The 23,541-nt window shown below is 42.0% G+C and overlaps 1 protein-coding gene across 1 annotated transcript; it reads right to left on the bottom strand.

Moving 5' to 3' along the window:
- Nucleotides 1-305: 305 nt before the first annotated feature.
- Nucleotides 306-23,541, bottom strand: LOC129855135 (guanine nucleotide-binding protein subunit alpha-11-like). The gene is made up of 7 exons (XM_055922484.1): nucleotides 23,379-23,541; nucleotides 8,217-8,401; nucleotides 7,977-8,128; nucleotides 5,820-5,948; nucleotides 4,949-5,078; nucleotides 4,292-4,445; nucleotides 306-2,787 (listed from the first exon to the last, which is right to left on the bottom strand). Exons 1-7 carry the CDS (start codon nucleotides 23,524-23,526, stop codon nucleotides 2,585-2,587), a joined length of 1,101 nt encoding a protein of 366 aa, XP_055778459.1. The 5' UTR covers nucleotides 23,527-23,541; the 3' UTR covers nucleotides 306-2,584.

Below are 23,541 nucleotides of genomic sequence, written 5' to 3' on the forward strand. Positions count from 1 at the left end.
CTATGAGTACCATAGTCTGAAGAAAAACACAAAACAGAACGTGTGTGTGTGTGTGTGTGTGTGTGTGTGTGTGTGTGTGTGTGTGTGTGTGTGTGTGTGTGTGTGTGTGTGTGTGTGTGTGTGTGTGTGAATATTTGTCAAAACATCACTTTAATCTAATCTGAAAATATTTCCCCCAAATTCTTCCCAAATCTATACAAAATATTTGCACCAAATAAGAGTTCTCCCAATGTTTAAGTCTGTAAGATATACAACACCTCCAGTCACTGTAGCTGTTGTCTAATATAAAAATAAGCTGAACACAATTCATATTTCACAACAGCAGGGCTTATGTTCAGTTCTGCAGGGGAAGATACAGTATATACAGTAGTTGCACATTCAGACCCAAATCATTTACAAAAAAATATTTGAGTCAAAAGTTAGAAAACACAGGTCATATCCTTATACTGTATTCATTATTCACACTGTCCCAAAGCAATATTATGAAATCTTGATAAAATAGATGCATACTACACTATATGATCTATGTCAATTTGTCATTACTGAATTCAAGTAAATGGAAGAGGTTTTAATCTGACTTTGAAGTCCTTTTCCACACACACACACACACACACACACACACACACACACACACACACACACACACACACACACACACACACACACACACACACACACACACACACACGTTAGAATATTAATACCTGTATTATCAGACAGACTCTACCCTGCTCCACTCACACATATTGAAATGGATATTACACTCATATGTATAGAGACAATATCGCTTCAATAGCACCAGTATAATATCCAATATAAAATCCTACCGACCTAGTAACAATTTGAGCACAGCCAGAGCCTACTGTGCTAAATATTGACTCAACATAAATATTGATATGGGGACCAGAGTAAAAGAACTAAAGAGATGTTTATAATCAATACAATGATTAAATCCTTGTTTTGCCGTGTAACCTTTGATGACACTCCGCAGCGAAGCCCGAAGAGATGATCAGGAAACTCCACCGCTCAAATCAAAGCCCTACCGTGGGCTGTAGCCTATCACCATTCACATCACAACTACACTCTGTTTTTTTGCTGTTGATTTTTGGACAGTAGCAAGACTTGAACTGCTCAGGATACCAGGCTTTCATTTCTACTGGCCTCCCTCAACCACCTAATAACATTAACAGCAGCATGCCTGCCAGCTAGTATTGACCCTGTACTTGGCTCCTGCTCTTAAAGGGATATTTCACCCAAATTACAAAATGACACATTAGTTTCCTTACCTTGTAAGCAGTCTATGTACAAGATACAGTATGACAGCAATCCATGCTTTGGTTTAGTTTCCCTTGCACGTTTTCCAAATGCCAACATTTTAGCATTTGTAGCACAAATCTGTCATGGGACCAATATTATAATTTATGTCCAAATTATCCTAAAGTATTGTGAAGCTCACCAAAGTCACTTATAGATGATTTGAACATGATGGCAAAAATTGCTAATCCCATGACTTGAATGGGATTTGTGCCACAAATGCTAAAACATTTGCATTTGGAAACAGTGCCAGGGAAACTAAACCAAAGCATGGATTACTGTCATACCTTGTACATAGACTGCTACAGAATAAGGAAACCACCCAAATTACAAAATGACACATTGAATTATCCCTTTAAGGACTCTGATTTGTTGGGCAATGTATTGATTCACTGGTATTGTTGTTCCCATATGAACTCAATGTATAGCAGTTAGTGATTGGTCGAAAAGCAAGCACATTATGGGAAGAGACAAGAACATCCACAATGAACCAAACCAAGAATCCTAACAGTGTAGTAAAGCATTGCATTGCATAACATACTGTGTCAGGGGAACCCATCAACTCTCACATTTCCCGCCTTCATCACACCTCACACCTGGAATCCAGCGAGAAATATACAGCTATCAACCAATAAAACAAATTAAAAGACAAAAGCAAACACAAAATGTTACACAAGCCTTCTTTGGTGGCACCTTCTCATAAGTGTAAACGTATTAGTGTAAATGGTGTGTTATGTTATGTAATGACTACAACACGTGTACAGTAGCGTTCATTCAACACACAGATAGAGTGGAAGCTTCTGTAGGGATCTCTAGAGCAGAGGCATTTTCTATCAACATGGTGGTGTTGGTGATACATATGGACTATAGAGTTCTCCTCTCCACCTGCTAAAGTCATCACTAACATAATGGAGGCACAGTACTTCATGACATCTCTAGTCCAGTTTCAAGCACTGGTAGAGCACTGCATCTCCAAGCCCTTACGCACAACATTATACAATAACAACCAGAGGGGGAAAAACCTATGATCAGATCCTGTACTGTGTGTGTGTGCGCGTGTGTGTGCGTGCGTGTGCGTGCGTGTGTTCAGGAGTCCATTCTGTCTGAGATTCCTTCCTACAATAAGAAGGTTTGGCCAGAAAGCATTCCCATCCCCAGCGCTGAGATGTAGAGAGGAGAAAAGTGAGCGAGGAAGGGATCGGGGGAGAGTCTCTTCAGCCCTGAGTGTTGGTTGAGTGTTGCTCCGCAGGCAGGCGGGCCCCAAGGCCCATCAGCCCATCCCATAGTCAATGAAGACCTTTTTGAGCTCCGTGTTCTTGACGTCATTGAATACATTGCAGATGTTGTTGGTGTCGGTGGCGCAGGTGAAGTGGTGGTACAGCGTCTTGCTCTCCTTCTTGTCCCAGCTGTGAGCCTGCTGCTCATACATCTTCTGGATATACTCCATAGCATCCTGAGCATCACGTCGCTTTCCTTCAGGTGTGGGGTGAGGGGGAGGACAGGGGGCAGGAAAGAGATGGAGATGAGGGAGGAGAGAAAGAGAGGGGAGAGAAGAGGTCAGGGGGTGTGGGTAAATGGGAGAGAGAAATTGGAGGCCAATAGAAACAAAGACGAAAAGCAAAGGATAAAATCCCAAGATAGTACAGAAGTACAAAAATCATTAAATATGTTCTAAGGCAACCATCACATAATGTTATCATCGCAACGTTTTAGCACAAAAAGTTGAAATAGCAACTTTACATCAAACGACCAATATGTATGAACCTAACCTCAGGGCGTCAGGTAGCCTAGCGGTTAGAGTGTTGGACCAATAACCGAAAGGTCGCTGGTTTCGAATACGAAAGCCGACAAGGTGAAAAATCTGTTGATGGCACCTAATCTGCTCCAGGGGCGCCGTACTACTATGGCTGACCCTGTAAAACAACACATTTCACTGCACCTATGCGGTGTATGTGACAATAAACAAAACTTCAATTCAGAGTTTATGGAGGAAGGAGTAACGTCTCCCCAAACCCCCTGGAGTGATGGCTTGGCGATACAAAGTGCAGGGTATTTATAGTTGCCACGGGCAACATGCCAGGGGAGTGGAAGTGTGGTGGGGAAGCTCTAGAGAGGCTCGGCTACCTTCCTTCCCCGTCAGTGGAGGCACATCGTTAGTAAACTATGTGCCCACACCATACACATGAAATCAATCACACATTCAACCCTTGCTGAAACAATAATCCCTGCATTAAGAAACAATGATTTGGTACTTAAAGAACATTATGTTTACTGGTTTTGCTATAGCCAGCATGGTTATGTATTCTTGTGAGAACTCACCCTATGAAATCCCTTTCAAAAGAGGTTTGAAATGACTTTCTAAACTACTTTTCTGAATATCATAAGGCAGGGCATCAACTAGATTCTAGCGTGGATGGTCAAGGGGCTGGAACATAATTACAAATCATTTGTAGACTGAAAACTAACCGCAAGAAGCCCAAACAGATATAATATTTGACAAAAACAATCATTTCAAACCTTGCTTACTTATGTACACAATCACATATACAGTATCTCCCTATTATGCATGGGAATACTTTGGAACAGATTTTGAAAACTAAAATCACTTGGAGGTAATTTGCTGGTGGTTTTACAGTTTTTTTTTACATGTCCAACAATAATGCAAAAACCCGCCAGTTGGGGAACCCTGTCATAAGGTCTCTGTTATTCCAGCCAGAAGCAGCAGTTAGCTACAACTCCATCGCTCTGAGAAAGAAAAACTAACACCAAAGGATGTGACTCAATGAGTTTACATCCATCATCACACTGCTATTTACCTCGATGGAGGGGATGTGTGTGTGTGTGTGTGTGTGTGTGTGTGTGTGTGTGTGTGTGTGTGTGTGTGTTTGTGTGTGTGTGTGTGTGTGTGTGTGTGTGTGTGTGTGTGTGTGTGTGTGTGTGTGTGTGTGTGTGTATGCACGTGTGTGTGTAGACCTACCTGTGAACCCTGGGAAGTACTTCTGCAGGTCGGACGCCTGGATCTTATCAGCGAGGATGTCTGTCTTGTTGAGGAAGAGGATGATGGAAGTGTTGAGGAACCAGGGGGAATGGATGGTGGTGTAGAACAGAGCCAAGCTCTCCTCCATACGGTTCTAATGGGGGGAGAGGGAAGGGAGAGGGGGGAGAGGAGAGAATATGGGGGCAGAGGCACAGTGGAGGTTAATGAATTTAGAGAGAGACTCAAAAGTGGCCAGGAAAGATAAGCGGCTTAGTGAGCCTTGGTCAGGAGGGAGGGAGGGAGGGTTGGAGAGATAGTGGTATGGCAGCAGGTTTTGATACGCAACAGTGAAACCTGTTGGCTATGGCCAGAAAAACCTCTGGATAGAAAACGGAGGTTTCAATGTTTACTTACAAAACTATGCCAAGAAATGAAGGCCAAGGACAACACAGAGGATAAACAGATAGACAGACAGATAGACAGGCAGGCAGGCATGAAGGCAGGCAGACAGACAGATAGTCAGACAGGTAGAGACAGACAGGCAGTCAGCCACTCAGTCAGAAACACAGAGACAGGCAGGCAGCCAGCGTGTAAGACAGACAAGCAGGCCGAGACAATCAGACAGGCAGACAGACAGAAAGACAGACAGGTACTCACATCGGTCTCTCTCTCCTCCAGGACCTGGTCGTACTCGCTGAGGGAAGCCAGGAAAATGAGGCATGTGACGTCCTGAAAACAATGGATCCACTTCCGCCTCTCTGACTTCTGTCCACCCACATCCACAATCCTACCCAGAGAAAAAGTTAGAAACACCTATTAGAGCATCTTTCAACACACACACAGACAAACACACCATTGTGACCTTTATCAATAAGGTGTTTGTGATACCACGCATGGCAGGGGCCTTGTCTCGACGAGGCAGCTGGTCAGAGTTGTTAATGAGCTAGAAGTGTCTGAGGTGTAGCTAACACTGTGAGAAAGGCTGAGAGGCATATCCTCCTGTGTATACCGAGACTTATTTCTTCTCTCTCCTTCTGTCACACATCAAACCTGTTTTTCACAGTTTCCAAGTACCCATGCAAATGAGCCTCATAGAGCATTTGGCTCTAAAAAAGGCCATAATTGATACCTCACCATTTCTATCCCACTGTATCCTGCCTGCCTGATTACAGAGACAAATTACAGTCCAACCTTTCACAACAGGGGTGGTGAAAAACACCCCACCTGAACACAGCTGAAACTTTCATATTAATAACACAAAGGTTTCGTAAAAAACAATGACATCGCCACGTTCAAAAGCACAAAAATAAATGTGTATGTTTCCAGCAAGTTGTCTGTGTAATGTGATTGTATGTGCTTGTAATTCCACTGTGTCTAAAACAGCCAAGGGTAGAGTCAGACAATATCAAAGATAGCCTATAGCGTAGTCCACGATCTCATCAGCAGCTCTGGTGTTCTATTAGTTCCCTTGAAGTCTGGGTGAGTCCAGGGTGAGCGATCTGAGTGATATGAGTGAGGGTGTGGCCACCTGAGTGTGATTTTCTCCACAGTGAAGGAGTAGTCATGGATGCCGGTGGTGGGGAATCGAACTCGCAGTATGTCCTGAGCAGTGGGGATGTAGTCTGGGGCTGATATGCGGTCCAGATTTGTCATGTAGCTGGAAAGGACAGAAGCAGAAAAAGAGGGAGAGGGCAAAAAAAAGAGAGAAACAGACAAAGAAAGACAGAACACAAAAAAATGTGATACAATTATCTTTCCCATGGTAATGACAATGGTAGTAGCAAGTTCATTCTGTACATGAGACATGTAATATCAACTGTATATTACATACAACAACAGTCAACACAAATTGAGTGGTGCAGAAGGAATTGAGCTGGGAAATTAGAAAAAGGCACATGGAGTCCTTACCACTGTGTTGGGATGATTGTTTTAATGGTTTATGTTGACACAACCTGTCATTTATTGGATGTTGACTGACTGTGTGCATGTTTCTTATCATGCTGCTATAATGACTCAGAGCTAGCTGAGTAAATACTGAGAGAGCAGGGAGAAGGAGAGAGAGGACAGGAGGGGAGACAGGCTGGGACAGATAGCAGTCCAACATTAGGCCTATTTCATTTTCTCGTAATGTGATGCATCATTTACTCTGATATCAACTTGTTGACTTTGTCTGTATCAATTTATTCAATTTCAACTTAATTAGTAAATGAATTCTAAAAGGAAAATAACTTTACTATTGGGTAGCTTTCAAGAATGGGTGGAAAGTGGAAAAGTGTACTTTTGAGAAACGATCTGTATTGTGACCGTGTCCACAGATGACGCAGTCCGTATTACACTCCTCACTGCCCTCACCCAACGGGACAAAAGCAATACCTATGTAAGAATGCTGTTCGTTGACTACAGCTCAGCATTCAACACCATAGTTCCCTCCAAGCTCATCACCAAGCTCAGGACCCAGTGACTGAACACTGAACACCTCCCTCTGCAACTGGATCCTGAACTTCCTGACGGTCTGCCCCAAGACGGTGAGGGTAGGCAACAACACATCCACCACGCTGACCATCAACATGGGGGCCCCTCATGGGTTTGTGCTTAGTCCCCTCCTGTACTTCACCCACGACTGTGTAGCTGCGTACGACTCCAACACCATCTTCAAGTTTGCTGATGACACGACGTGGTAGAACTGATCACTGATGGTGATGAGGCAGCCTATAGGGAGGAGGTCAGAGACATGGCAGAGTAGTGCCAGGGCAACAACCTCTCCCTCAACGTCAGCAAGACAATGGAGCTGATCATGAACTACAGGAACAGGAGGGACAAGCACGCCCACATCGACATCGATGGGGCTGTATTGGAGTGGGTCGAGAGATTCAAGTTCCTCAGTGTCCACATCACTAAGGAATTATCATGGTCCACACACACCCACACAGTTGTGAAGAGGGCACGACAATGTCTCTTCTCCCTCAGGAGGCTGAAAAGATTTGTCATGGGCCCTCAGATCCTCAAAAAGTTATACAGCTGCACAATTGAGAGCATCTTGACTTGCTGCATCACCGCTTGGAACGGACTGCAAGGCACCAGACCAAAAGGCGCTACAGAGGCTGGTGAGTACGGCTCAGTACATCACTGGGGCCGAGCTCTCTGCCATCCAGGACCTCTATACCAGTCGGTGTCAGAGAAAGGCACAAAAAATTGTCAAAGACTCCAGCCACCCAAGCCATAGACTGTTCTCTCTGCTATTTGATTTGATTTATAAAATTAAATCAAATGTTGCCGGACAAGTTGGCTGTTTGTGAATATGTGTTTTTAACATGGCTGAGATCTGGTTGTGCATGTATTTGTGGAGAACTAGCCCCCTCCAATGGACATCATGGACTTTGCAGTTGATAAGGACAGTGTACAATGCACAGTGCTGTACAATGGGGACACAGTTTTGTGAATGAAACAATCGTTTTTTTCATTCATTGTGATTATTAAAGTATAACATTTTGTATTTACATAGGTACATCTTACCAAGGAAGCAAAAACCATCTACTTCATAGTTTTTCAGCCTCTACTGAAAAAAGCAGGTGCAAACTTAGCAAATATTGCACCTGGGGCAAACGCTTAGTAAATCTGTCCCACGGCAAGAGAGACAGAGAGAGAAAAAGACAGAGCGAGACCAAGAGATACTGGTGGTACTCACTACTCTGTGGAGTCCAACAGCTGGTACTCGCTGCGGCGGCTGTAGCAGACCCGGAGGCCTGGGTCAGCCCAGAGATGGCGGATAGCATCCACATTGCCTCTGTCCAGCTCGGTGACAGAGACATCCACATCCTGCACCCACCTGTCATACATCTGAGGGCAGATAGATAGATGCTACAGAGGGTGCCTTTCACTCATGGTTAGGCAAGTTTGAATGAACAGTATGTAACCAGACCCTGACCTCATTCTCTGGGTAGGCATAGGGCAGTCTGAGGGTGATCATGGCCCGGGTCATAGCCTTCACAGCTGTGAAGATGTTCTGGTAGATGAGCTTGGCGAAGTCCCGTCTTTCCTCCTCAGAGAAGCCTCTTCCATGGATTATCCTCATCTGTCTGATGAAGGTGGTTTTCCCACTCTCCCCCGTGCCTGAGGACACACAGCCCAGTGGACAGTCAGAGAGGAGAACAATATGTCCACTTCTCAGAAGATGATTAAACAATGCAATGTTACAATAAGTTGTTGATACACTGAAGAGAGTCAGAGTCATCATTACACCATTCGAATTTGCATTTGGAAACTTTCAAAACCTCACACATGCTTTCAAGCGATACCAGCCATCTGCCTAGTGATATAACCTGGACTCACGGGTAGACATAACATAATTTACATTTACTATGTTATGTCTGGTCTATGAGACCAGGCTGAGTGACAAACCTGCTACGAGAGGAAACAGCCCTCAGGTAAACGCCTAAGAGGAATGCATAGTTAACCATAAACTAAAGCTTTCGTGAAGTTGACAGGTTTTACAGATTTAGGCCACCGTCAAGTCAGGATGGTAGTTTATTGTAGCCTAATTAATTGGATATGATACAGTTGTTACACTTGAGAACTTGTTCCATATCTGACTCGTCCTGTCCAAAGTACCCTTTGCAAAGGCTTCAGGTCAAATGCTGGGTTTATGTGCAGGCTAATAAATAAATGTAATAACATTTAATAATCTCTCTAGTTCCTCACCTTTTATTCCCCTTTCTTCAAATTGTTGAGTTTTTATTTGACAGAAGGTGTGAGAGAGCTCGTACCGGATCAGTTGAAAAGGTTAAGCTCTGGTCAACTTATGCAAATGTCACGCGGCCACCACTGCCGTTAACCAATCAAGTGAGAAGCAGATGTTTGCTTTAAAATCTTCCGTTCATGAAACATACTGTAGTTTAACTTGTCATTTGTTCCGGGCAAGGAAATCCCCCAAAATATATTGAGGAAAGCCAATCATCGCTGTGTCTGGTTTTCCAATTCTATATGATGTAATTTTGCTAGAATACAGAGACAAAATCAGAAGGTCAATGGCATGGAGGAGGATTGCAGAGATTGTTGGTGTTGATGGTGGGTGAAGAGAGATTGGCACAACGTTTGCTTGTGCTGCTAGCTAGCTATGAACTAAACCTAAACTTCAAAACTGTGATCAAAGCCACCATTTGTGAATGTGTTGACTTAATTAAATTGTGAAATTTGCCCACCGAAGTGTAGAATTCACCAGTAACACACATTATAACATTGTAAATTAAACACTTCAATTTCCCATGTAATATGCTACCAATTGGATTATGGTATCTTAACATTATGATCCTCATATATTTTAGCTTAGTTAGTGTCATGACGTTGATTATTATAGCTCACTTCATATAAAATACATAGGCCTACATGTAAAATGCACATGAATTGTACTTTGAGTAAAGGAAATTGTGGCTTTGACTTGGAAACATTGTTGTGCAAATCTCTCTTCACCCACCATCAACACCAACAACCTCTGCAATCCTCCTCCATGCCATTGACCTTCTGATTTTGTCACTGTATCCAAAAATCATTCTCAGCAAATAAACACGGTAGAATTTCAATGCTTCCCACACCCTATTATTTTCCATTTTGACATTTGAATTAGCCTACAAATTGTTAGCTCCTTTTTTTCATGTACAGTACTGTACCTAGAATACAAGGGTTGGATTTGCACTAAACAATTTCATGTCAGAAAAATCATGTACAAAATCTGGCTTATGCTTAGCCTTGTATATATTATCTACTGGTATCATTGTCACTGTCTCTGTCCGCTAGTATGTTCGTACTTTAATCACATGTGATATCTCAAGACAGCACTGGCACGACTTTGACAAAACTTGGGTGAATGATGCGTCTTGCCATAGAGATCTGGCATTTACAAAATTACATTGATTGGCCAGATGGTGGCTCAATAACAAGTAATTGAAAATGCAAAATTGAAAAGGTAACATTTAACCTAAAGTCATGAAATTCGGTACATAGGTCCTTCTACTTACAAGGAACAGATTTGCCTCAGGGACCCATAAGGTCCGGGCATTATGGACTTTCCGCATTTTGTGAAAAACACTTAAAACGCTACTCCTCTGGCACCGAATGACCGATCTGCAAGAAACTTGATATGTGGCATCTATGGACAAATGTCTCTCAATGCAATATTTCCCAGACTAGTACCTAAAACAATGTGTGAGTTTAGCTATTCTCTGCTTCAGATGTACAATGACAAGGGCGCATTGCACATGCCCATAAGGCCACTAATGTTTTTATACTGCAGGCCTATGGCTGCATTGGTGATGCATGCTAATATAATAAGCTGCAAAATGGGTTCACATGGCTGATATCCTGAGACAGTGACAATCAAATAAAACAGATTGGAGAGCTCACAACTGGACAAAAAGCTCATGCTAATTTGAAAAAGGAACACAGAAACACAGACACATTAAAGACAGATCCCCTTCACCCCTTTTTATTGCAGAATTGTGATCTGTGATTAATGAACATTGACACTAGTTCATCTTGAATAACAGTTTTAAGTTAACAATTTAAACAAGTTTAACTTTACTTCAATGAATCAACAATGAATGAATCAACTCAGTTTATTTGTACATTTTGAAATTATATGTTAACTTGTTCGTACATGTTAGGCATCTTAGTAAGTAGGCTATTATTACTAAAGCATACTTTCAGTTGAACAAAAACTAGTCCATACCAGAGGTGGCCAACCTTGCTCCACACCCTGATTTACCTGGTGAGCAAACTTCTATTCCAGCCCAGCAATAATACACATTATTATCAACTCATTAGGTTTGATAAGTTGTATCAGGTGTGTTAGTACTGGGCTTGAACAGATGCCTGCACACCCAGTATAACTCCAGGAGCAGGATTGGTCTGCTCCAGTTGTAATAGGTTTGTAGCCTACATTGTGTGTGACTTTTAACTGTATTGTTGTATACAACCTTTGCTAACATAAGTACACATACAACCCATGGCATACAAGAATGTGCCAGCAGTCTCTTGGGACATGCATTGGGACCACTTCATCTGAGGACAGACTTTCAAAGCTCGCCATATCTGAGTACAGAAAACATCAAAAAGAAACAGGATTCATTATATTATAATTAGCAAAACAACCATGACTAGTATGTTGCTATTATCTCACTTTCTTCATATTTTTCCTCTCTAGGGACTAGAACTGGAGAAGCTTTTCATAATTTCCTCCCTCAAAATTACCTTCCATATACAGTGCATTCGGAAAGTATTCAGACCCCTTGACTTTTTCCACATTTTGTTACATTACGGCCTTATTCAAAAATGTATTAAATAGTTTTTTTCCTCATCAATCTACACATAATACCCAATAATGACAAAGAAAAAACAGGTTTTTAGAATGTTTGTAAATTTAAAATAAAAAATAAAAGAAATATCACATTTACATTAGTATTCGTTACTTTGTTACTTTGTTACTCGTTACTTTGTAGCCATTCCTGCGTTTGGCAGCCATTCCTGCGTTGTCTTGGCTGTGTGCTTAGGGTAGTTTTCCTGTTGAAAAGGTGAACGTTCGCCCCAGTCTGAGGTCCAGAGCGCTCTGAAGCAGGTCAGACCAAAGAATCTTGTTTCTCATGGTCTGAGAGTCCTCAGGTGCCTTTTGGCAAACTCCAAGTGGGCTGTCATGTGCCTTTTACTGAGGAGTGGCTTCCATCTGGCCACACCACCATAAAGGTCTGATTGGTGGAGTGCTGCAGAGATGGTTGTCCTTCTGGTAGGTTTTCCAATCTCCACAGAGGAACTCTGGAGCTCTGTCAGAGTGACCATCGGGTTCTTGGTCACCTCCCTGACCAAGGCCCTTCAAACCCGATTGTTCAGTTTGGCCGGGCGGCCAGCTCTAGGATGAGTCTTGGTGGTTCCAAACTTCTTCCATTTAAGAATGATAGAGGCCACTGTGTTCTTGGGGACCTTCAATGCTGCAGAAATGCTTTGGTACCCTTCCCCAAATCTGTGCCTCGACACAATCCTGTCTCGGAGCTCTACTGACAATTCCGTCGACCTCACGGCTTGGTTTTTGATCTGACATGCACTGTCAACTGTGGGACCTAATATAGACAGGTGTGTGCCTTTCCAAATCATGTCCAATCAATGGAATTTACCACAGGTAGACTCCAATCAAGTTGTAGAAACATCTCAAGGATGATCAATGGAAACAGGATGCACCTGAGCTCAATTTTCGAGTCTCATAGCAAAGGGTCTGAATAGTTATGTAAAGAAGGTATTGATTTTTTTTTTATCAATTAGCAAAAAAGATATAAAAACATATTTTCACTTTGTCCTTATAGGATATTGTATGTAAATTGATGAGGATTTTTATTTATTTAACCCATTTTAGAATAAGGCTGTAACGTCACAAAATGTGGGAAAAACGAAGGGGTCTGAATACTTTCAGAATGCATTAGTAGTCCTGTCCTTTTTCTGACAGCTGGAGCAGCAAATCCTTTCACCCTCTTCCATTGCTGTTGTTATCTACAAATGCATTTGGAGCATGTGTTTTTAATTTACAATGATAAATAGGCCTACATCAAGATAACAAGCTAATAGGAAGTTAGCTAGCTGATAATATTTCACTTAGCTAGCTATACAGTATGTATAGTTGGCTAGCTAGCTAGCTAGCAGCTCATTAACCCACACAGAGTGGCCTTCCTATGCTAGCTAGCAGCTAATAAATAGTACATTGTTTATTTTTTTCATTTTCAAAATGTATGCTTACTAGAATACGTTCACACCTATGCCCTCGAAGCGGCCAGTCTTTTGCAGCGAAGAGTTGTCAAGCGGAGGCCCTTTTCAGGTCAAACAACAAATTCAGCAGAAGTTCCACCCCCATTCATTTTCAAATTAAGGCACACAGAGCAATGTGCGGGGGATTGTGGGAAGATGAGCGGCGAGAACCCTGCTAGTGGAGCAGTACAAAAAGTTGAGCTCTGCTCTACTTCATGCAAATTTAAAACGAAATTAAGTGAAGTGTTGGAGTAAAAACCAGGTAAAAACCAGAGTGGCACCTGTCATCATACAATTATACCAGGCCCCACACGCAGAAATATCAGCCCACAGAGAGAAGGACGAGATTGAACTTCACTCAACTTTCTAGAACAGTGGTCACCAAGGCATTCCTAGTCAATTGCCAAACATTTCTGTAAAAAACCCAAAGATAAAGCCTTGTGTTCCTTTTTTTGTTGGCAGTAGGTGCCCCCGGGTCCAGAGAGCAAATCAAGTGCACTATAGGCTTACCGCTGGCCAATCGGATGGCTCAGATTATCGTGTCTGCAGTAAAGTAGCAGGCATAAGAAATCTACAGCAAAGTTGATACTGTGAGATTTCAAAATGTTTAAAACTATGACTAGAGAGAGACTGTCAACGAATACAGCTATGAGCTTGTATTAGCCATAAAATGAGCTTTCTTCCTATTTCCACTCAGCGCTACAACAAGCACTAAAGCAGTAATGAATGAGTAGGAAAGTTGATCTGTATGCTTCCGTTGTTATTATTATTAGCGGCTTGGGTCTTTTTTAATATCGAGGAATATTTCACTTTCTCTGTTCATAGGAGTAACAATATTAATTTGTGCATGAGGCAGAAATAATGCGATATGACTCGAGTTTCGCCATCAGCTGAAGACAGTGTCCCTTTTTGGTTAGTGTCAGTGGAGGAAAGGGAGAGCGGAGGGCTGTTGAGCGGCGGATCCTCAATCTGCTGCACTTTCCCTCTGCTGAGACAGACCATCAGATGCAGGCAACATCAGCCCAGTAAAATAGAAAGCAAATTATTTAAATCTCAACTTGCATTTTGACTCAGAAAGTGATCTTGACTCAGAAAAGGTTGGTGACCACTTCTAAGTGTTTTCCCTGTTAACACTTTCAACATTTCTCTTTACTGTGGCAATTGTGATCAAATCAACGTAATATTAGCCACTTTCAATGCAACATACCGAAATAAAACTAACTATGCAAGAGATTTTGTTGTAGGCAGAACACATCGGAGTAGGATTCTATTGCATTGACACCAGTGAATGGGAGTGGAGCGGAGCATGCCCAATTTGACTGGAGTGAGGAGCAAGGTTCTTAAAGGCTGGGGCCAGCCTTCTCGCACCTTCCAATTTCCCTCCAGTAGCGCTCCAGTAGCGCTCACTTCACGAGCTCAGGGCCTGCCTGGGCCCAGCATGCATTTGTAGTCTACTTGTGTGCTGCTATAGACCCTTGCTTTAGCTACTGTCATGGAGTTCGCTAAATATTTTCAGAAAGAAACTGATAGAACACGCACGTGCTAAATCAAGGTGACTTACAAAGATGAGGACCGAGAGCAAGAAAGGGAGTGTGGTGATGTAATGTCCACAACTAAAGAATCGTTGTTGAATCTGAAAAGACACATATCCCCAAGGCATGATGGTGTACTTAATACGTGCACATGCTAAAAGAAAGGAACGAGGTGGGAAGATAACTAAGTGTTTCATTGTAGCAAAGTATTTATAAACTAAAAATCAGATCTCTTCAACGTTTTGTTCATTTTTGTTCTATTATCTATACAATAGGCCATAATTGATTTTGGCCCAATAGGCCTGGCATATTCCTACGTTCAAGGAGCTCTCCGTTTTGATTGGGTTATTTTGCCTAAAAACCTTTAGGCCTACCCGAAAAAAAGAAAAACTCTAAGCCCAGCCTGGCAAGAGCGACATGGCTTCGTAAATTGGATGGCTTCGTAAGAAGCATTTCAAGGTCCTGGAGTGGCCTAGCCAGTCTCCAGATCTCAACCCCATAGAAAATCTTTGGAGGGAGTTGAAAGTCCATGTTGCCCAGCAACAGCCCCAAAACATCACTGCTCTAGAGGAGATCTGCATGGAGAAATGGGCCAAAATACCAGCATCAGTGTGTGAAAACCTTGTGAAGACTTACAGAAAACGTTTGACCTCTGTCATTGCCAACAAAGGGTATATAACAAAGTATTGAGATACACTTTTGTTATTGACCAACTACTTATTTTCCACCATAATTTGCAAATAAATTCATAAAAAATCCTACAATGTGATTTTCTGGATTTTTCCCCCTCATTTGGTCTGTCATAGTTGAAGTGTACCTATGATGAAAATTACAGGCCTCTCTCATCTTTTTAAGTGGGAGAACTTGCACAATTGGTGGCTGACTAAATACTTTTTTGCCCCACTGTATATCTATTCTACCCTGCCTTTCTAAGGTCTTTGAAAGCCAAGTTAACAAACAGATTACCGACCATTCGAATCTCACCGTACCTTCTCCACTATGCAATCTAGTTTCAGAGCTGGTCATGGGTGCACCTCAGCCACGTTCAAGGTCCTAAACAATATCATAAGCGCCATCGATAAGAGACATTACTGTGCCGCCGTATTCATCGACCTGGACAAGGCTTTCGACTCTGTCAATCACAACATTCTTATTGGCAGATTCAACAGTCTTGGTTTCTCAAATGATTGCCTTGTTTGGTTCACCAACTATTTCTCCGATAGAGTTCAGTGTGTCAAATCGGAGGGCCTGTTGTCCGGACCTCTGGCAGTCTCTATGGGGGTGCCACAGGGTTCAATTCTCGGGCCGACTCTCTTCTCTGTCTACATCAATGATGTCGCTCTTGCTGCAGGTGATTCTTTGATCCACCTCTACGCAGACGACACCATTCTGTATACCTCTGGCCCTTCTTTGGACACTGTGTTAACTAACCTCCAGATGAGCTTCAATGCCATACAACTCTCCTTCCGTGGGCTCCAACTGCTCTTAAATGCAAGCAAAACTAAATGCATGCTCTTCAACCGATCGCTGCCCGCACCTGCCCGCCCGTCCAGCATCACCACTCCGGATGGTTCTGACTTAGAATATGTGGACAACTACAAATACCTAGGTCTCTGGTTCTCTGGTTAGACTGTAGACTCTCCTTACAGACTCACATTAAGCATCTCCAATCCCAAATTAAATCTAGAATCGGCTTCCTATTTCGCAACAAAGCATCCTTCACTCATGCTGCCAAACATACCCTCGTAAAACTGACCATCCTACCGATCCTCGACTTCGGCGATGTCATTTACAAAATAGCCTCCAACACTCTACTCAACAAATTGGATGTAGTCTATCACAGTGCCATCCGTTTTGTCACCAAAGCCCCATATACTACCCACCACTGCGACCTGTATGCTCTCATTGGCTGGCCCTCGCTTCATACTCATCGCCAAACCCACTGGCTCCAGGTTATCTACAAGTCTCTGCTAGATAAAGCCCCACCTTATCTCAGCTCACTGGTCACCATAGCAGCACCCACACGTAGCACACGCTCCAGCAGGTATATCTCACTGGTCACCCCCAAAGCCAATTCTTTCTTTGGCCGCCTCTCCTTCCAGTTCTCTGCTGCCAATGACTGGAAAGAACTCTGTGTTGTTGTATGTGTCGAACTGCTTTGCTTGATTTTGGCCAGGTCGCAGTTGCAAATGAGAACTTGTTCTCAACTAGCTACCTGGTTCAATAAAGGTGAAATAAAATAAATAAAATAAATAATCAACTGTGAGACTCATACTATCCACCTCCTGTGTCTGCATCTGGGTCTTTGCCTGAGCCATAATACAAAATGTGGAAAAAGGGCAGGGGTCTGAATACTTTACGAATGTAGTGTATAACATTGTACAATAATTTACGTTTTAATTACATTTTTTAAATCCGTCCTCGTTTTGTGTATCAGTTCATAAACCATGTGCCGTGAACTCAGTACCTCAAAAATCTCTTCCAAACTATTTGCAATCTATATGGCACAGCTGTCAATGTTTTGGTCCTTATGTTTAAGCTGATATACTTTTTGAATTTATCACAATTTTCTTTAACCCATTTTTGTCTTTAATGCAGGGCCAACAGACAAGCTCTTACTTTTTCCCACTTCCACTTGCCTCTTCCATTTTTACGATAATGCTGCAATTAATTGGTTGTAATTTTGGCTAGAGCAGACATTTCCATATATTTTTGTTAGTTGCATGTGTGCCATCTCCACCAGTCCAATTTATGATATAATTTACAAGGATCAACAAAAGATTTACAAGAACCCGATGGACACTGACAGAGCTCCAGAGTTCCTCTGTGGGAATGGGAGAACCTTCCAGAAGGACAACCATCTCTGCAGCACTCCACCAATCAGGCCTTTATGATAGAGTGGCCATACGGAAGACATTCCTCGGTAAAAGGCACAACAGCCCGCTTGGAGTTTGCCAAAAGGCACCTAAAGACTCTCAGACCATGAGAAACAAGATTCTCTGGTCTGATGAAACCAAGATTGCACTTTTTGGCCTGAATGCCTAGCGTCACATCTGGAGGAAACTTGAAACCATCCCTACGGTGAAGCATGGGGGTGGCAGAATTATGCTGTAGGGATGTTTTTCAGCAGCAAGGACTGGGAGACAGGATTGAAGGAAAGATGAACGGAGCAAAGTACAGAGATAGCCGTGATGAAAACCTGCTCCAGAGCGCTCAGGACCTCAGACTGGGGTGAAGGTTCACCTTCCAACAGGACAACGACCCTAAGCTCACAGCCAAGACAACGTAGGACTGACTTCAAGACATGCCTCTGAATGCCCGAGTGGCCCAGCCTGAGCCCGGACTTGAACCCAATTGAACATCTCTGGAGAGACCTGAAAATAGCTGTGCAGCGACGCTCCCCATCTATCCTGACAGAGCTTGAGAGGATCTGCAGAGAAGAATGGGAGAAACTCCCCAAATTCAGGTGTGCCAAGCTTGTAGCATCATACCAAAGAATGCTCGAGGCTGTAATCGCTGCCAAAGGTGCTTCAACAAAGTACAGAGTAAAGGGTCTGAATACTTATGTAAATGTGATATTTCCGTTTTTTCTTTGTTTATTTTTTAAAAACATTTCTATAAATCTGCTTTGCTTTGTCATTATGGGGTATTGTGTGTAGATTGACGAGGGGAAAAAACTATTTAATCAATTGTAGAATAAGGCCGTAAATACTTTCATAATGTACTGTATATACTGAAAGAATAGAAGGAAAGAGAGATTCCCTGGTGGTGGAGAGGATAAAATACCTGGCATAGGATCCAAACATTGCAGGTTCAAACCCTACATGTGCAGATCATCAACATAAAACATGGTTGTGTTTGTATGATTAAATGCTGTTAAAATGTCCTATGAATTAAATGAAAATGCATCGTGTCTCTATATCACCTAAAACACAGTCCTCAAATGCATATTGCCATTAAATCTGGAGAGAAACATAATGGTGATAATATTCATGTTGTGGTAATATTGGGTAAAACTTACATATGAAATTTTCTAAATGTTCTTGAAATGTTCTGAGGACGTCCAAGACAAGGTAAAATGAATATTGTGTGAACATCAATGGAATATTATGTTAAACCTAAAACAACTATGCTATGAACATTATAAAAACTGATCTATTTCATTCTTACAACATTAAAGGTAATGTTCTGTGTAACGTAACTTAAACATTGTATGAATGTCATCACAACTGAGCATATTTTGTGTTTTGTGAACCTAAACACAAAATGTTAATGTACCTACACTGTTCCCACAACCTAATTGCACTACCGTTCAAAGGCTACCGTTCACTTAGAAATGTCCTTGTTTTTGAAAGAAAAGCACATTTTTGTCCATTAAAATAACATAAAATGTATCAGCAATACAGTGTAGACATTGGTAATGTTGTAAATGACTATTGTAGCTGGAAACAGCAGATTTTTTTATGGAATATCTACATAGGCGTACAGAGGCCCATTATCAGCAACCATCACTCCTGTGTTCCAATAGCACATTGTGTTAGCTAATCCACGTTTGTAATTTTAAAAGGCTAATTGATCATTAGAAAACCCTTTTGCAATTATGTTAGCACAGCTGAAAACTGTTGTTCTGATTAAAGAAGCAATAAAACTGGCCTTCTTTAGACTAGTTGAGTATCTGGAGCATCAGCATTTGTGGGTTCGATTACAGGCCAGAAACAAAGAACTTTCTTCTGAAACTCGTCAGTCTATTCTTGTTCTGAGAAATTAAGGCTATTCTATGCGAGAAATTGCCAAGAAACTGAAGATCTCGTACAACGCTGTGTACTACTCCCTTCACAGAACAGCGCAAACTGGCCCTAACCAGAATAGAAAGAGGAGTGGGAGGCCCAGGTACACAACTGAGCAAGAGGACAAGTACATTAGAGTGTCTAATTTGAGAAACAGACGCCTCACAAGTCCACAACTGGCAGCTTCATTAAATAGTACCCACAAAACGCAGGTAGCCTAGTGGTTAGAGTGGACTAGTAACCGAAAGGTTGCAAGATTGAATCCCTGAGCTGACAAGGTAAAAAAATCTGCCGTTCTGCCCCTGAACAAGGCAGTTAACCCACTGTTCCTAGGCTGTCATTGAAAACAAGAATTTGTTCTTAACGGACTTGCCTAGTTAAATAAAGGTAAAATAAAATAAAAAACAGTGAAGAGGCGACTCCGGGATGCTGGCCTTCAAGGCAGAGTTGCAAATAAAAAGCCATATCTCAGACTGGCCAATAAAAATGAAAGATTAAGATGGGCAAAAGAACACAGACACTGGACAGAGGAATTCTGCCTAGAAGGCCAGCATCCCGGAGTTGCCTCTTCACTGTTGACGTTGAGACCGGTGTTTTGCGGGTACTATTTAATGAAGCTGCCAGTTGAGGACTTGTGAGGCGTCTGTTTCTCAACGGTTTGGGAACATATCTTTTGTGATGTTACCACAATGTTCCCACCAGACTGTTTCCACAACCTAATGACACATTCCGGGAACATTTAACGAACAGATTAAATGTGTTATAAGAACGTTCTTGCAACATTAGGCAGATGTTTTATACAACAAATCTCCCTTTTGGGGAATGTTCTGTGGTGGTTGTTACAACATTTTTGTGAATGTTACAAGAACATTCCAAGGATATTTCATATAAAACGTTTTTGATAAATAATTAGATTTGATCAAAAACATTCTCTGAATTCTCTGAATGTTTTTGGGATGTTATAATCCTAATGTTAGATAAAACCCTAACTTGAATATAATGGGAATCTTAGCTAATGTTCTGGGAATGTTCCTGGTTTGCTGGGGAATATCTATCTATATCTATCTATGCATTATTATATCTAAAGAGGACATTTGCCATTGGCTACACGGATTCGCATTATGATAAATCCCCCGTGTTTTAATGGCTATGGAAATCCCATGCAGCCTATGTTATCCTCACAAATAATCCTGATAGGTATCAGTCTTGTGTTTTCTGCAATGACCTTAGTGATTTTACAGCCTGTGTTTGTAATAGCTGCTCAGTGAAACGACCTGTTGTAACACTTGTCGTTGGAATGAGAAGAGGAGGACCAATGCGCAGCGTGGTAAGTATCCATTTTAATAAGAATACGTGAACAATGAACAAAAACAATAAACTGACAAACGACCGAGACAGTTCCATATGGTGAAGCACAGACACAGAAAATAACCACCCACAAAACACAAAGAAAAACAGGATACCTAAATATGGCTCCCAATCAGACAACGACTGACACCTGCCTCTGATTGAGAACCATACTAGGCCAAACACATAGAAACAGACAACCTAGACATACAACATAGAATGCCCACCCACATCACACCCTGACCAAACAAAACATAGAAACATACAAAGCAATCTATGGTCAGGGCGTGATACCTGTCCTGATTTGTCATAGACGCTTGCTAAAAAACTTTAATGAGCAAGCCTGCCTTCATAAACTTGCCTCTGTAAAATGGTATAGAATTAGTTTGAATCCCTCTGTCGAGGACACTTGGACCTTCTTTTTTGATATTTTCAGTGGTATTGTTAACAAACACACCCCCATAAATAAAATGATAATTAAAAACAGGTTCAGCCCCTGGTTCGACCGTGATCTTGCAGAGTTACTCCACCTCAAGAATTGCATTTGGCGAAAGGCTCGGCACACGCATACTCAGGCTGACTGGCTCTCGTTCAGGCAAATGAGAATTTAGTGCACTCAGGCTATCCGGAAGGCCAAAGTTATTTACTTTAAGTTCTCTCTCTGTGGGTCTAACCCCAAGAAGTTTTGGAAAACGGTTAAAGACATGGAGAATAAACCCTCCTCCTCACACCTGCCCATGTCCCTTAATGTTGATGATGTGGTTGTTACTGACAAGAAGCACATGACTGAGCTCTTTAATCACCACTTCATTAAGTCAGGATTCCTATTTGACTCAGCCATGCCTCCTTGCCCGTCCAACATTTCCTCATCTCCTACCCTTTCTAATGCTACTATCCCTAATGCTTTACCTCTTTTCCCCCTGCCCCGCTACAAAGTTTCTCCCTGCAGGCAGTCACTGAGTCCGAGGTGCTAAAGGAGCTCCTTAAACTTGACTCCAAAAATACATCTGGATCAGATGGTTTAGACCCTTTCTTCTTTAAGGTTGCTGCCCCTATCATCGCCAAGCCTATCTCCAACATTTTTAACCTGTCCCTCCTTTCTGTGGAGGTTCCCATTGCTTGGAAGGCAGCCACGTTCATCCTTAATTTAAAAGGGGAGATCAAGCTGATCCTAACTGTTATAGGCCTATTTCTATTTTGCCCTGTTTATCAAAAGTGTTGGAAAAACATGTCAATAAACAACTGACTGGCTTTCTTCATGTCTATAGTATTCTCTCGGGTACGCAATCTGTTTCTGCTCAAGTTATGGATGTGTCACTGCAACCTTAAAGGTCCTCAATGATGTCACCATTGCCCTTGATTCTAAGCAATATTGTGCTGCTATTTTTATTGACATGGTCAAAGCTTTTGATACAGTAGACCATTCCATTCTTGTGGGCCAGCTAAGGAGTATTGGTGTCTCTGAGGGGTCTTTGGCCTGGTTTACTAACTACCTCTCTCAAAGAGTGCAGTGTATAAAGTCAGAAGATCTGCTATCTCAGCCACTGCCTGTCAACAAGGGAGTACCCCAAGGCTCGATCCTAGGCTCCACACTCTTTTCAATTCACATCAACAACATAGCTCAGGCAGTAGGAAGCTCTCTCATCCATTTATATGCAGATGACACAGTCTTATACTCAGCTGGCCCCTCCCCGGATTTTGTGTTAAATGCTCTACAACAAAGCTTTCTTAGTGTCCAACAAGCTTTCTCCACTCTTAACCTTGTTCTGAACACCTAAAAAACAAAGGTAATGTGGTTTGGTAAGAAGAATGTTTCTCAAATGTAAGATTTCAAAGTTGTTCCAAACTTCAAATTTCGAAGTGTTTGGTTACTTCTCTGTATCGTTCCAAAGTTACATTTAGGCATTAACTCAGAATTCTTAAGGTTAGGCATTGACTCAGAATGGTTAAGGTAAGGGTTAAGGTTGGGGATAGGCTTAAAACTCAAATATTTTAAAACAACTTTCTATTGCTGGATTCGAACATTCAACATTTGGAACCATAGGCAGATGCTTTACTCCCTAGCAAAACCAAAGCCAATTTGAAGGTAACACCGCTCACTGTTGCCCCTTGTGGCTGGTTCCCAAGTCATCTAAAGACATCCTCAGACATGGATGGCTGTCTAATACTGACTTGTGTGATACAAGTCAGTACTCACCTGAGTGACCTGCCTGAAAACATCAGCTAGCAGGTGTCTTCTATCGCAGGTTAACATTTAATCTGATTAAATCTAGGTCTAAGTGTACGCCTCATACATTCCTACCCACTAAATGGATTTTGTACTCCTATTCATGGTGTCCTCAGTAGCCTATCTAATATAATACATTCTTTCTCAAAACATTGTTTGTTTTTGTAGTTAAATGCCTAATTTGGCTGTTCTCATCATGGGTTTAAATGGGTGAAAAGAAGGCTTCAAATTCCTGTTCATTTTGTCTGTCCTTATTCAACAATAATACGTTATTAGACCAAAGAGTGAAGGAAGAAAAACTTCACATTTTGTGATGACAGCAATGATACTGGTGAGCAATGACCGTTCTGTGGGCTATAATAAACATAATAGATTTCAAGTCCATAGAAAGGAAGACAGAAGGTGGAGCTACTAACCGAGTAAAAGAACTTTGATTTCTGTGCGTTCTCTCTTCTTCTGCTTTCGGAGAATCCTCTGAATCTCCTTGTCAATAGCAATAGTCTGCCTCTCTTCATCATCCAGGAAACAAACGCAGGTCCGACGGCACCATTGCCAGCACGCCATGTCAAACTCACTAAA

The sequence above is a fragment of the Salvelinus fontinalis genome, chromosome 5 (assembly GCF_029448725.1).
Source record: "Salvelinus fontinalis isolate EN_2023a chromosome 5, ASM2944872v1, whole genome shotgun sequence".
In the NCBI taxonomy this organism is placed as follows: domain Eukaryota; kingdom Metazoa; phylum Chordata; class Actinopteri; order Salmoniformes; family Salmonidae; genus Salvelinus; species Salvelinus fontinalis.

Coding starts and splice junctions, on each gene's coding strand:
- LOC129855135 (XM_055922484.1), bottom strand. CDS start 23,526: ATGGCGTGCTGGCAATGGTGCCGTCGGACCTGCGTTTGTTTCCTGGAT. Junction 8,402..23,378: donor AATCAAAGTTCTTTTACTCG/GTTAGTAGCTCC, acceptor GTGTGTCCTCAG/GCACGGGGGAGAGTGGGAAA. Junction 5,079..5,819: donor GTGGAGAAAATCACACTCAG/GTGGCCACACCC, acceptor TTCTCTGGGTAG/GATTGTGGATGTGGGTGGAC.